Here is a 14,761-nt window from a genome sequence, read left to right as displayed (position 1 = left end):
GGGTAGGAGCCTGCACCACTTCTCTTGGAAGCTGGTTCCAGACCCTAGCCGCCCTGACTGTGAAGTAGCGCCTCCTGATATCTAACCTAAATCTACCCTCTGCCAGCTTGTGACCGTTATTCCTGGTCACTCCTGGCGGTGAAACAGGGACTTCCCCAATGCCTGCTGATCCCCCCTGACTAGTTTGTAACAGGCCATGAGATCCCCCCTCAGCCTTCTCTTTTGGAGGCTGAACAGCCTTCTCTTTTGTTGCATGGAGTTTAAGATTACAGGCAGTCTTCGACTTACAACATTTTGAGTTACAGCGTTTCACAGTGTTTATCAATTGACACCCTGTTTCAACTTTATGACGTCAGTTTCAACGTCACAATGCTTGATCCAGTGCCATGCCAGCGAACAAGTTTGCTTCGTCGCTCATCTCCCTGGAGAATATCTGTCTAAACTGCCTTGGACGCGTTCTTTAAGAAAGCAGACAAGACTCCAGAAAAACCTGCAGCCAGAACTGCTGAGAAGACTCCAGCCAAGAGCCTTTCAAAAAGTCCAGCAAAGTCGCCTCAAAGAAGTCCTTCCAAATCGATATGATTGCTATTTACAATATAAATACATTAATGTAGCTTTATTAACCATCTATAATGGACTGAGTACAAAATTCTTGGTTATTTTTGGTGAAAATAAGGTATCGGGCCCTGGTTCGGGAACCAATCCCCCATTTATAACGTTTCTTATGAGAAAATTGGTTCCGAGTTATGTTTCGACTTAAGACAGGGTTTTTAGGAACCAGTTGTGTCGTAAGTCCAAGGACTGCCTGTAATCTTATTTGTATCTGCTTAAAGTTGAGATGCTATTTTAGGCAACAAAATGAAGCCTATAAGTCTTTTAAAAATAGTGCTTTATCTTCTTTCTTCATATTTGCTTTGTGATACAAGCATCTGGAATGACAGAGTCCAAATGTAAATATTTTAATAAAATTTGTATCTGAAACCTTTTAAAGATTACCTGAAAGAGAGAAAAGATGCATGTATTTTCACCTCTCTCTCTCTTTTTTTGGCTGCTTTATAATGCCTCAGAAAAGAGTGGGGCTTTTAGAGTTTATTTTTCAAAGTGGTAGCTTAGCTGCCCTCTTATTTCAAGTTGTGGACTGAAATGAAAAATCAAGCTGTGTATCAAACTATGCAAAAATAGACATTTAGACATCCAAAATGATCAGTTATTTTGAAAATATTGCCCCAGTCTTGTTAATTTGTAGAAATTTAAGACTGAGACTGACAACTGTAGTACCTGCAGCATTAAAAGTCTATCAGGTGAGACTAGTCTGTTTTGAGACTGGACATTAGGGGTCCCCCCTCCAATCTGCCTAAGCCTGTATATTTAACACAAATTTAGTTAAAACGCTTGAGAGCAATGAGCATCTTGTTAAGGAAACAGTACTACTGTCTCGGATTGCGGCGACTGCTCCCAGTGCACACGTATGAATTTCCAGGAAAGATCTTACTGAAAAAAAAAAAAAGAAAACAAGGCTTTACACTCCTGATACTTTTCGGGTCTTCTCATTGCGCGCTCTCTCTCTCTCTCTCTCTGTATTTTGCCCAACTTTAAGTACAGTGACAACTATTCAGGCTTAACATAAAGCCCATTGAAGTTGGTGGGAGCCTTTCCAGTGACTTCAGTGGGCTTTGAATCAGGCCTCTGGTATATGCTTCTTGTAATGAAGTAAGCCCTAGTTTTCAGTAGTGCAGTGAAGCACCCATTTTTCTTCTTTGCAGGTCACATTCAAACATGGAGATCATCTAACATAGGATGGCGTCATAAAATTCCTTTTCTTCTCTACTATGAATTTAAAATAATTATTTTATTGGGAATCTAGATTTTGCTCTTAGATTCAGGGTGCCCTCTTGGAACTAACTCGGTTTTTCTTCTTTAAATTATACATATGTATTTAATAAAACAAAAGATTATTTATATTTAATAATTCAGAACAGAGTATTTTATTTTAAGTAATATTTTTACAGGCGCTGGGGTATGTCTTAAAGTACATTCTTATCCTGTGGATCAAAGTATTACAGGGCTTGTGATGAGAGAAGTCTTCCACGTGACATCTGTTGATTATGACTCATTACAGATGATATATGACCTAGTGAACTTTAAAATTCCTGTTTGCTTGCAAGAGAAAAATAAAGAGCATTCCCACCTTCTTTTGCTATTGCATGTGCTGAAATTAATTTAAATTATCATGACTAACAGAATATCACATAAGAGAAGAAATGATAATGTTGACATGCTTTCTTTTTCAACACTCCACTCTGGGTTGTAGCTTTATCTTTTTTTAACATGATTCCTTCTTTCCTTTTTTTTATAGGCAAAGTCCTTCAAGTATTTAACATGGCATCAAGACTTGTTCAAAAAGTAAGTTCCTGTGGAAAATATCTTTGCATTTAGGTACATATAAAGTAACAGCATTACAAAAGAGTTCACATAACATAGTTTGTGTTTTTCCCCAGTGTCCAGCAGTCAGTGTTAAGAATCCAGTTGACAAGATTGATGCTGCATTGTAAATCTCTGTAGCTCTGTCATGGTTGGTAACAGGCATCAGTGGACCTTTCCTCATCACATATCTATCTTCCACAGAGCATAAACTAATAGGACAATGCTATATTTTCAGTGATAAGCTAGCTGATTTCTGCCTTTCTATAATTAGTACAGCATTTATTAAAGAATAAATAATGTTTTATTGTGGAATCATTTTGTGACTTTTCTAAGTGTGTTTATGCTGGACTGAGATGATTATATGGTCAGACGTTTAGGAAAACAACTGTATTTACAGTAAAACATAAGAAAACATGATCACATAGCAGGAAACTCAAGACCTTATATGGGAGTTTAGGCCCTAAAGATTAGTTAGTGGTTCTATTTAATTTATGAACAGGGTGGCTATTTGTGGCCAGTACTAATGTTACTAATGAGTTTACTACAATTTACTAAAATGGTTATTGGTAATGATAAGTAATAAATGCTATTTTGCAATATAACAAATTATTATTGTGACTGGGATTAGTATCATGGCTCAAGGGATGTAACATCTAGTAAAATCAAACTTGTGTAGGTAACCCTAGTACTGCTGGCAACCTTTAGCACCATATAAAAATGTCTAAATAAAATAGTAGCAGATATCGCTTAATTATTTCAATCTGCTTTGCGTGGCATAATTTGCTTAGTATCTGGTATAGTCCATCTTCTGTACCCTGCAGTGGAAATTACATTTTTATTTTTCTAAAAGTAGCATGTATAAAAGGGGCTTCAAGGAGTTGTTATTAATTAAAATAGTTTAAGATACATGGGAGAAGCCCGCTATATATATTTATTACTCTCTCTCTCTCTCTTTCTCTCTCTCTCTCTCTCTCTCTCTCTCTCTCTCTCTCTCTCTATATATATAATATTTGTATGGTTGTTTGAAAACAAATGCAGTTTCTTTGCAGTTACTTCAAAATACCTACTACAAATATACATAGTACAAATATAGTGTGTGTGCATGCGCGTGTGTATGTGTGTATATATGTATGACACACACACACTATATTTGTACTATGTATATTTGTAGTAGGTATTTTGAAGTAACTGCAAAGAAACTGCATTTGTTTTCAAACAACCAAGGATATTTTAAAAGACTGTCTAATTCAGTCTCGTTCAAATCTAGGTATAATGTAGCTGGTAAGCTGAACAAAACCATAAGTAATTAAAGGTCTGTTTTACCTTTTTTTATTTCTCTATTCCCCCTACTCTTTACCAGTTGAAAGGTGCAGCATTAGTTGCTGGGGGAGATTTTTTCCACACTGATATGTGGGAGGAATGATTAAACGAAAATATTAAACGTATCTGGATTTGATGTAATTCAGAGGGGCAGGATTGTGAGATACCTGTGTGGAAAGCATAATAGCAAATATCAAAATGATGCTGACTTCCTGTGTGTTTATTTTAAGTGGGGGTACTGTTGCACACATTCCTAGTTGGGATAGGGATATTTAGAATTGTTTTGGGTCAAATTGCAGTTTAGACTGACAGAAAAGATAAATCTTGTCTGAGTAATGCTTGAATTAAAAGACTATGCATGATATGTTGAACATTATTTTTAGTGAAAATCTAGTTTTCAGAGACAATTTCTTCCAGTCTCAGCAAGCAGTGTAATACAAAGATGAGCACTTTCTAAAATATTGCATTGTTTCTCTTGGTTAGTTCCTCCAGTTGTGCAGTGTTCATCAAAATGTTGTTGTCAATGCAAATTTAAGCTTGATATGGAGGTTGAATTCCTGGCAGTCCTGTGTCAGTGGTCTCCAGCCGTTGGCTTGTGGGCAGCATGCTTCTTGTAAGCCCTCTAGCATTTCTGCTAGCCACAGGAAATTTAACAAAGAAAAAATTATTAGGAAAAGCAAAGAATGATCAGTAGGTAGGATCAGGACATGCTCAACATTGTTGCCCATAAACCATCAAAATTGGAAGTTGCTTCCTTGTGCATTGAATAGGGACAAGTCTTCCTTTTTTTAACTAGGCAGCAAATTTTTAAAAAAGCATTTAAGTGAGGGCTGTTAGGAGTTCTTTCCTCCTCCCCGCCCTGCAGCGTAGCTTAAAGTAGAAATCTCAGTGTGCAAACAAGTCACTTAACTTTTCCTTCTCCTCTCTAGTCTTACAGTGGTTACTAGGATAATTTTAGCAACCATGCAGAGGTTCTTGTATTGGAATCTTTTGTGCCCATGCCTTAGTTAGGATGACTTTTGCATGAATATGCAGTGTTTCAAGCATACATGAGGTTAACATGCATTTTCCTGCATTGCTACTTGATAGAGCAAGAAAATATCTGGGCAGATAAAATATTTATATGAGAATACATCCTGTTATAGGTGCGTTTTCTCTTTTTTCATATATGAAATGTCCCTATAGGTCCATATCTTTCCATATTTATTTTTAGAGGATTTTTTTCACAGTTCCACTGGCTTTTTCATTTATATTTAAACCTGTTTGTAATACTGACTTTACAGATTATTACAATGAAGTCATTTGTTTATAAGCATGGTCCAGTTTTCTTACTGTCTTTCAGTTTAAAAGGGAACACGCTTAATGGCTTTGCCCATATTGCTTGGATTTATTTTTTATTATTATTCTCCAGCTCCTACTCTTCAGGTGCAGCTATTTTAGCATTATGAAGAATGATGGATGATGTAGGAAAGTTTCTTTTGAAGCACTCCTGATATTGTGCAATGCACTTGGGGGTCAGCTGCACTTGACTGATGCATGATTTATCCGATGTCCCTGCCACTTTCTGAGATAAAGCTGCTATTTTATCAAAAATGCCAGCAACTGTGATTTAGAATTTATATACCTCCTTTTTCAAATAATTGTTCTGATTACTTTCTGGCATAGCAATAAAATGATAAAGGTAATTGCACACAAATGTGAGATAGCACCAAAATACAATAAAATTAACCTGAATTAGCTTGACTTGTCGATGAGAAGTATTTATGAAATGTATTTTTGCAATAAGGGAGACTGATATTATAGCTGGAAGGTGAGTTATTGCCTTAATGTAATACTGTTTGAAATTTAAAAAAGAGACTGTTACAGTTGAGGGTGATTGTGCTTTTGAAATTAAGTTGAAGTGATTCTCATAATTGGCAGCAATAATGCATTGTGAAGGTAATATCTTTTATTGTGTTATGCCTAGTTGCATTATCTCTTATTTAGTTGGTCCTGACTTTGGCTTTTCAGAGAACACAAGAAGAGCTGATTTGGAATTTTGTGGATTTTGAGGATGATAAAAAACCAACCAACCAAACAAAAGGGTTACCTGGTATTAAATTCACTCCTTTCCTGTTTGATTTTCTTTTTTCATTTTTGCCCTCTAATTTGAGTAATAGTCCATTTTAGGTTCATCTGCTTCATCTAAACCCAGTAAAATTCTTATTTGATTAAATTTTTATCTCTTCTTCCCTGTAATACAATAGCTTCACCATATATTTACATTGATAACTGAACATAGGAACAGAGGTGTACTTAAATATTTGCTTGCTGTCTATGTATGTGTGTTCATATGCATTACAGATGGTTATTATAGTAGTTAACTTTTGTATTTCCTTAGTGTCTCAAAATATAACCTGTTCTTAAATGTAGTAGTACTATACCAAACTTACTACAGATATTTTTGGTGGCATTATAGGGTAAGCTTTAAAATGTTGATTGCTTACAACATTAGTATTTTCTTTTTTAAGAGTTGTAAAACATGTGTTTTGTACACATTTAAACAAACACCTGAGGTTTTTGCTTCCTCTGCTGTAGTGGTTTCTTTTTCATTATATCTAGATCTAGATATTATTGCTAAAAATAGATATTTAATATCTAAAAGATACTGTCAAAGCTAATTTATAAATCTCATTTTCTCATTGTTTCTTAGCACTACATGAACCTTTTTTTTTTTCATTACCCCGTACTAAATTGCCATGCCATGTGCTAACCATTTGTTTCATATAATAGCACATTGAGACCTGTGTTATGTCAGGGATCCTAATTTTCTCTGCTTAAAAATTGCAGATTGTCTGATAAAAACACAAATTCTCTGATTTAAAAAAAACCCAAAACCCTAAATCTGAGATAAATGTTAGCATTTGATACCTAATACATTTTGGTATTTGATTTTGGGTTTTTTATCATGGAAAATCAGAGCTCCCCCTGCCCTCTTTGCTTACCAGGATACAGGTCCAGGCCTCTCACTCCCAAGCCCCAGCCCTGCTAGTGCCCCTCAATCTCCACCCATAGCCCCCCCACCCTTCCCAACCATGCCAGAGGGGACCCCCAGGTGTCAGGGATGCAGGGACCAGAGTTCACAGTCCCCGGCAACAGTGCCTGAGCCCTGGCTGCCACCCATGGGAGGCAGGAGCTGGTGTGGTGGAGAGGAGCGGAATCCAGCTACCCTTCCCACACGGGCGGTATGGCTGGGGAGAAGCCTGTGGAGGGGACGAGTGCAGGTTGCTTTCCGTGGGGTCGGGCTCCTCACCTTGCTGCTCTCCCTCCAAGGCCTTTGCGGCCCAGCAGGAGGGACCCAGTGTGGAAGAGCAGAGTGGGGCTTGGCGGGAAAGCTCATGGCTGCCATCACAAGCTCTGCACTCCCATGGCGAAGCGCCCCCTGCCCACCCAGCAGCAGCAAAGGGCACAACTCCATGTCACTGCCGCTGAGCCAGCAGCAGCAGGACCAAGCAGTAGCAAGCCCCACCCCCCTTCCTCCCCCCAGCCTGAAGCCCCTGCCTTATCAGAAGCTTCTGGCCTGGGAGCCTGGGGCTGCTCCTCACCCCTCTCCACTGGGGAGGGAAATTCTGTAGTTCCAGCGTTGCAGGAAGGAACAGTGCGCTGCTGAGACATGCCCAGCTGTGGAGCAGTGCACTACTTGGTTCCCAGCTGGAATACTGGGCCTACAGAATGCAGCAGGAGCCAGCCTGCCCCTGTGGGTCCCAGCTTGCTTCTACTGCTGCCTCTACTGCAGTGTACCTGCAGCTCCCATACTCACAGTGGGGGAAGCCCTGCAGTGGAGACCACTGCCTCCCCCACCCCATGTCTCAATGGGGCCATACCTAGAGCTGTGCAGCTGGCAGCAGCAGCGTGGGGTGGTGATGGGGATGGGAATGGCTGCATGCTGCCCAGCCACCACCACAGGCCTCCAGGTAAGTGGCAGCAGCCGCTGCGTGTGAACCACTCTGCTTTGCCCACATCCCTCGCCATGGCTGCAGAGCCGGCCATGGAGCTGTGCTCCAGCCGCATGCCAGCCTCCCTTTGCCCCTCCCCTGAGCAGCCGGCCAGGCGGCATGTGTACAGCCCGCACATGGTGGGCACCACCCCGCTGCATCCCGCATTACTTGCCTGCAAAGCCCCCCTGCTGAGGGGCACTCCTGCCCTCACCCCTGGCCCTGCTCCTAGCTGTAATGTGTCGCCTGGGGCTGGCAGCACCCCTCACTCCCTCAGCACCCAACCATCTTCTCCAGCTCTGCTCCACAGCCCCCAAGCCCCACTTACCTCTAGGGCCCAGGGTTGAAGGGCATGGCTCCACAGTGGGAGTGCTTGTCCGCAAAGCCCTCCCACCCTGCATGCAGCCGCCACCACCCTGCACCGCTACGGAGCTGTGCAGCCGGTTGCAGGGCATACTGCTGCATGCAAGCCCCCCGTTTCACACCCCAGCTGGGCGGCACATATGTGGCCTGCACATGGTGGTTGCCACGCCCTGCGCCACTTGCCCACAAAGCTGCGCAGGTGTCCGTGGGATGGTAGTGCAGGGCAGACTTGCGGTGGTGACCTCCGCGTGTGAACCTCCTGTCAGGCCAGCCAGCATATGTGTGGTCCACAGAGTGGCACCCCTGCCTTCATTTACCCCCTGGCCTTGATCCTGGGCACAGGGGCACACTCCCTGCTTTCTTGATCTACCTCCCCCCAGCACCTTCCCTTTCCCCCACCCTGCCCCGCCCTTTCCCCCCATGCACACTTACCTGCTGGGGTGGGTGTCAGTGTCTGTGTCTGCATGTCTGTGGGGGCTGATGCAAGGGGCATCAGGAGGGCTGTTGAGACGGGCGGGGAGGAGGGAGTGCGGGGCACCAGCAGCACTGGGGAGCCTTTAATTTTTAATCAGAGAATTTGCAATTTTTATTCAGAAAACCAGGATCCCTGATCATCAGCATGTTTTGGAATCTACTGATCCACAGCACAAATTTGTGCTAGGAGAGAGTAAGTGGTGGCAGCAGCAAGCAGTCTGTTATACCACCTAGTACCCACCACAAAAGAGGAATGAGTTACCAACTCAACTTCTGTTCCTATCCACTCTGGCTCATGATCCACTCTACTGTTCCTATCCACGCCTCCCAAGATCTATTGTCTACAGTTGAGTCGGGCTGTTTCTTTCTTTTTCTATGTTGCCAGCACATGAGAATCATCAAGTATACAAGAGAAACGGTCAAATTTGTTTTGGTTCCTGTGCTTGGTGCCTGCAACGAATGTACTGTTCTGCTCTTGTAGGTCTGTCAAAATGGAACTTTCTGAAAATTAAGCTGCCAAACTTTCTTCACGGCTATCAGAAAAGGCAACATCCATTTGTATCTGGGACCATGTTGCCAAACATAAAATCCTTGCTCCAAAACATGGAGTATCTGAAATCCCTTAACAAAATAGCTGTAAGAATTCTTATTATGGGCAAAAATACATTTTTCTTTAATCTAATTGGTGGAAACAGCTGAGCTTTAAGTAAAAACATTATATCTGCTTATTTTAAGAAAGGCATGCAGCAGACATGCAGGGAAATTCAGGGGAGATATTTAAAGGTTGGCACAGTAATATGTAACTGAAAACAGGGCAACTTTAATATTTCTATCTGCAGTTATAATTCATGGCATGTGCTGGTTCCACATGCACCATAATCTAGAACTAGTTATTCTCTTCTGTCATCTCTCATCAATAGATGTGATGTTTTGGATGTAGAGTAGGCCTGGAGCTTTTTTGTTAACTTTGGGCTCTGAATGAGAGAGTAATTCATCGTGTATCTGTTCTTTAAAAAATGTATTGTCAGATCATTACATTGGATACTGTTTATTTAATTACTGTATTGTTAGTTTGCAAAGGTAAATATGTTAGATTGTTATAACTTTTATTTGCCTGGTTTTGAGAGATTTAATAACATACAGCAAAATATTTACTTTTAGGAAACCTAGATCCTTATCAAAATACAAATCTCTACTGAGATTTCATGTTAAAGTTCAGTAGAATGTTTGCTATTATAAAGAACAACTCTGAGGTTGGTATGCCAATAAATACAGAAATGCATGCTTGAAGAAGAGTTTGAAGAATATTACTAAATATGTAGATCTGTGGCTTAATCTTTTTCCTTAGAAATAAAATAGACCAAAAATACAGCTTAAGATGATGAGGCAGTCCTACCAATTGTATTGCCACGTAATGATCCTAAAAACTCCTTGCCTGCCAACACTACTGACTAAGGACTTTGCCGAAGAGCCAGAGGCTTCTACTACTTGGAAATACACTTATAATTTAGCACTCTTGGGGGGGGTTGATTAACATCCAAAGAGGATTAGTAGTATTGTAAGATAGGACAGCAGAAACTTGCTTTGTCCCTTTTGATTGTTTAAACAAGAATCATGTATAAGGTACTTTTTTCCTGGCAAATTCTTTAAAGAAAGTGCCTTCTGTGAATTGTGTGAATGAGTGGTATGCTGTAGAATTCAGTGGGTGGACTGTGTAATGTGGGAGTGTTGGAGGCATGTGGGCAGGCTGAGATGGGGAACAGCTTTTAGTGTCAGGCTGCTTTTAGGTGTACTTGTATATTCTTGTAACCCAATCCCTTTGGCCAGTGCTTTTATAGCTTTTATATCTTTTTGCAGTATTAGTTCTTCTGAAGGTAAAGAAACCATATTACCTAAAAATAAACCTGGATCTGCTTAAGACTTGACATTTCATTCCCAAACTTCCACTAGCCAGGAAACGAGACTGAAGTTTTTGTTTTCACACCCTCTGAAGTTACAGGTTGGCTTAACAAATGATGCTGGATTTACTTAGTAGACCATTGTGGATATTCATAAAATGTTGGACAAAATCCAGACTACTGTGTTTGTAATGAATATGAGACTTGAAAGTTTTGGTTCTAGATTGCAGAAAAATATGAATTAATGATACATAAATTGACTGGACATAGCTTTCTATATAAATCTTTAAGATGCTCATTATGAATGGGAAACTGATTTAGGAAGCCAATTTTAGGTAGGATTTTGGCCAGGTGAAGCCAAACTAACTTTTTTAAAGAGTTAAATACTCTAGGAATGCCAAAATTTTAACAACTTCTGTCTTTTCGCCCTGTCCCTTGAGAAGGCAAAGTAAGCAATACTTCCTATGGCACCAGGGGAATGTGCAACAACCTTTAAAAGTGGAACACATCCCTATACAACTTTCTAGGTTAAAGAAAATGAACAATTCATGTCAATCACAGTCCAATTCTTCAGAAGCTGAAGGTATTTGTTACTGTTGCAAGACGAACCAAATATATGGGTCTTAAATGAACTGTTTTATTCTGCTAACCTGAGGGTTTGCTCTGGATGCCAAATGCAGATTACGTAGCTGGGAGAGTGGGGAGGAACGGTTTTATTTGGTGGGGGGAGGGGAGGAATGGAAAGAGGAGGTTGTTTATAGCTGGATTCATAGTGAAAGGGACTTACTTCATAAGAATATAATGCATTGTATAATCAATTTTCTTTGGCACCTTTTATGTTAATAATGCCTGGTTCTTGCAATGTTGCCACAGTTGAGCTCTGACAAAAATCAAGCTCTTATGTATTATCACTTAAATGTTATAATTAATGGTTTAATTGCATGGTAAAGACCAGAATTCCAATAAATAGCGTGTTTCTCTTATTAAAATAAACTAGAGCCTGGTCCATTTAAATATTCTAGTGCAACTTTGACAGATGTAAATGAAAATAAATTTGTGTTGATTAGTATTTAATAGATAAGTTTCTGAAAACAGTGATTTCCCACCCCCCCAGCCTTGGTTCATTTAACCTCTTTGCTTCTTGTCACCCATCTATAAAACTGGTATACTGAATATTGCATAGGGTCTTAATATGCGTAAAGCACCCTAATATTTTTCAGGGTGAGGAGCATTGAACAGTTCTGTTTCATTAAAAAGATATTGTTCATGCTTAGTTTGGATGGTTGGGTAGGTTTTAAACCTTTGTTACTGTCTTGGCCTGGCCAAAGCAAGGTAGTTCCTGCTTTGTATTTAGTGTAGTATTTATGAAGTAGGAGCATTATTTCCGATCTATCATTCTTCTGCCCTGGAAGAATGCTTGAAATGTCCTTCTAGCAATTGCGTCAAATACATATTACAGAACTTTTGTCATATTTGTGTCTAGCTGTTAGCAGGCATGTGTTGAGATCTGAAAGGTAGGATTGGAAGCATTGGCTTTTAAAGTTGCTTGTTACTTCCTCTTATTAGATCCTATTTTTAGATGCTTTTAAATTTGTATTGAACTTCTATCACTTGGGCTTATCTTTTTTTCATGCCAGGTATCTGCCTATGGCTGATGTAGATAAACATATTGATATATATTTGCAAGCCTTCAGCCAAGCGATTCTGTAGTTTCTGAAAATGAGAATATATCAAATGTGCTTTTACCCATTTTCAATTTTTGGTGAACGTCTTGAAAACTTAAGTGTGCAAAAGCTTTGGGTCATGGGTGAGCTTTTGTCTGTGAAAATCCATTTAGAGTTGATGTTAATTATCTTTTAAGAAGTGAGTTTGCACTTGCTTAGCAGAGACTTCTTAAGGTTTTGCTTTGTTTTGTTTTTTTAGCGGCTACATTTCTCAAAGATTTCTTCTGCTTTGGATATGCTCTATCCAGGGGCTGAATAGGTCTTTTCCTCAAGTATAGCTTTGAGCTGATATATGGAGTAAGGGGTAGGGGAATAGGTTGGGACACTATATTAAAAAAAAAAAAAAATAATAACTAAAGCAGAAAAGTCTCTTCCCATACTTATTTTATTGCCTTCCTATACTTCCTATACTTATTTTATTGCCTTGACAGTAGCTCATCTTGCCTTTCTTTGCTGGCAGTCTGAATTTTAGCATACCTGGATTTTTCTGTACTTGATTTGGCAACCTTAATAATGTAGGTCAGTGTTGACTTTTTGGGATGGAGGAAAGAAAATATATACCAGGCATCTGTATACCATGTAGCTGTGGTCAGGAACATTGAAGTGTGGTTGTCCATACTTACTCTGGCTTGGGTTAGTGCTGCTGGACTGAGCGATTAGAGTTTTTGTGACTCACTTTGGCCATTTTAGTAAAGACATCATTTGCAGTCTATTTTCCCCATCTGGACTCATAAATGAAGTTATGGAGATGTCTTCCTTTGTGGATGAGCATGAGTAAATGTCTCTGGGAACTGACGTCATTCCGATGGCATGTTTCACTTTCTATCATAGAATCCCCTAAGAAATCTATATTCAGGTATTGCTTCCTAACAGCTGGGAAGGGATCACTAGTCTCTTTCTCTCATATAACCAGGTGTATAGGGATTTAATCTCTTGGGCCAAATCAACAATTTAAAGATTCTGTTCATGATATCTCAACTATAAATATGTGCTTTTTCTTCCTGATAACCCTTTTTAAAATCCATGGTGTGGTCTCAGTATGTTAGACAATCCAAGGCAGCTGTGGTCTTCAAAAGTTGTAGTCTCTGTTTTCTTGGAATTGCTTGAATCACCTTTTAGTCACTCTCATGGGTGTTCATTTTTATTAAAAATTAACAGAAATAAGCCACATTATAAGTCTTTGAGGAGGAGTATCACTGAATGGTGAGGCCAGAGATGTGTTAAGAGTGAGGGAGAAAAACTGAAAGGAAAAAGAAATGGAATCCATCCACCTAGGCTGAAATTAGCTGGCACCAAATCAAAATTGTGCAGAGGACAGGGTAGTAGAAACTGACAGTTCTGGTAGAGGTTGTGTCATCACCTGCAGAGCAGCCAACAGTTGTGAGGGCTCAGTGGAGAGACTTGGAGGACAATGTGTTAAGATGTGAGGAGGCCACCATGCACAGAGTTGGGTTAAGGGGATTTCAGTGAGCTTGCTGCTGAAGGAACAGTAGTGTAGTCTCTTGGAGTCCCTGTCTTCCTATCCAAAACCTCTCACTAAAATAACTTTGAGCTTTTGCTCTATTACCTTACCTGCTGCTCTTTCTTGCTTTTTTTTAATGAATGGACTGACAGGGGACAGGGAGGAAAAAGGGAGATGTTTCAGTGTTAAGTAGGAGTACAGTGCTTTTAGGGAGTGGGAACACAAGTAGCAATTCTCATAGCTTTTGAGCATGCTTATGCAGGCCTTTCCAATGAACAATTTTGTATGTGGGGGATGGGGAGGGGTTGGGTAGTAATTGAGTCGCTTCAAGCTTTGCCAACTATGCTAGATTAGAGGTAAGGACCCTGGGAGGTACTCTGTAACATTACAACACAACAATATCCAAGCATCATCACAGAGCTAGCAGTTTCAGCCTTCCAGCTGGCCTGGCTCCTCCAGCTGTGCTAAGTCATCTCAGGGGTCAAAGTGTCATTTGTGCTAAGCACTGAGAGGGTGGGAGTAGAACTGGAATAACTGGAGGTGGGAAGTAGGAGATGTGATACTGCCTTTGTCATGCAGCTGTGGGAAACTGACTACAGGACTTAATCATGGATGAGAACGGGAGAGGTATGAAGGACACATAATCTTGGGATGGGAAGTAAAGAGCGCCGTGATTGCATTGAAACCAAGTGGAAGAAGATGGTGCAGGGGGTAGTCTTGTGTATCTCTAGTGGGCCATGTAACCTTGAGGGTAGTACAGTACTTGCTGAAAACCAAAAGGAGAAAATCTCTCTTCCTAGGTTGGGGAGCAAGAGACATACCCTCCATATTAATGTTTTTAATATAGGGAATTTTGATGTCACTTTCTTCATTCTAATATAAAACATGTTTTGGTGAATAACTCTAATGCCTTTAAATTTTGCTTGGAGTTGATTTAAATTGAAGAAGACTCACCTAAAACTGGCCCAAATTCTGTAAGTGGAAACTGAAAAAAATAATTACACTTATTTTTTGTCAAATAACATTTCAAAATCTGAATAATCATTTTCATAGATTTCATAGACATTAGGGCTGGAAGGGACCTCGGGAGATCATCGAGTCCAGCCCCCTGCCCAAAGGGCA

General features: G+C 40.2%; 1 protein-coding gene across 4 annotated transcripts in view; it reads left to right on the top strand.

Moving 5' to 3' along the window:
• The window catches only part of MGMT (O-6-methylguanine-DNA methyltransferase), a 295,191-nt gene that overhangs the window by 18,271 nt on the left and 262,159 nt on the right, over window positions 1-14,761 (top strand). For 2 of the 4 annotated variants that reach the window (XM_019556150.1, XM_019556147.1), the window contains one exon: window positions 2,357-2,403. The exons of the other annotated variants lie outside the window; for them this stretch is intronic. In XM_019556150.1, coding sequence (XP_019411695.1) covers window positions 2,380-2,403 — 24 coding nt within the window. In that variant the 5' untranslated portion in view covers window positions 2,357-2,379. Of the gene's footprint in view, window positions 1-2,356; window positions 2,404-14,761 lie in introns of those variants that run through there. 4 annotated transcript variants of the gene reach the window in all.

This window comes from Crocodylus porosus, unplaced genomic scaffold (genome assembly GCF_001723895.1).
Source record: "Crocodylus porosus isolate Cpor-Errol unplaced genomic scaffold, CroPor_comp1, whole genome shotgun sequence".
NCBI lineage: Eukaryota > Metazoa > Chordata > Crocodylia > Crocodylidae > Crocodylus > Crocodylus porosus.
Note: the sequence above shows the minus strand (reverse complement) of the source record. Positions and strands in the feature narration are given on the sequence as shown.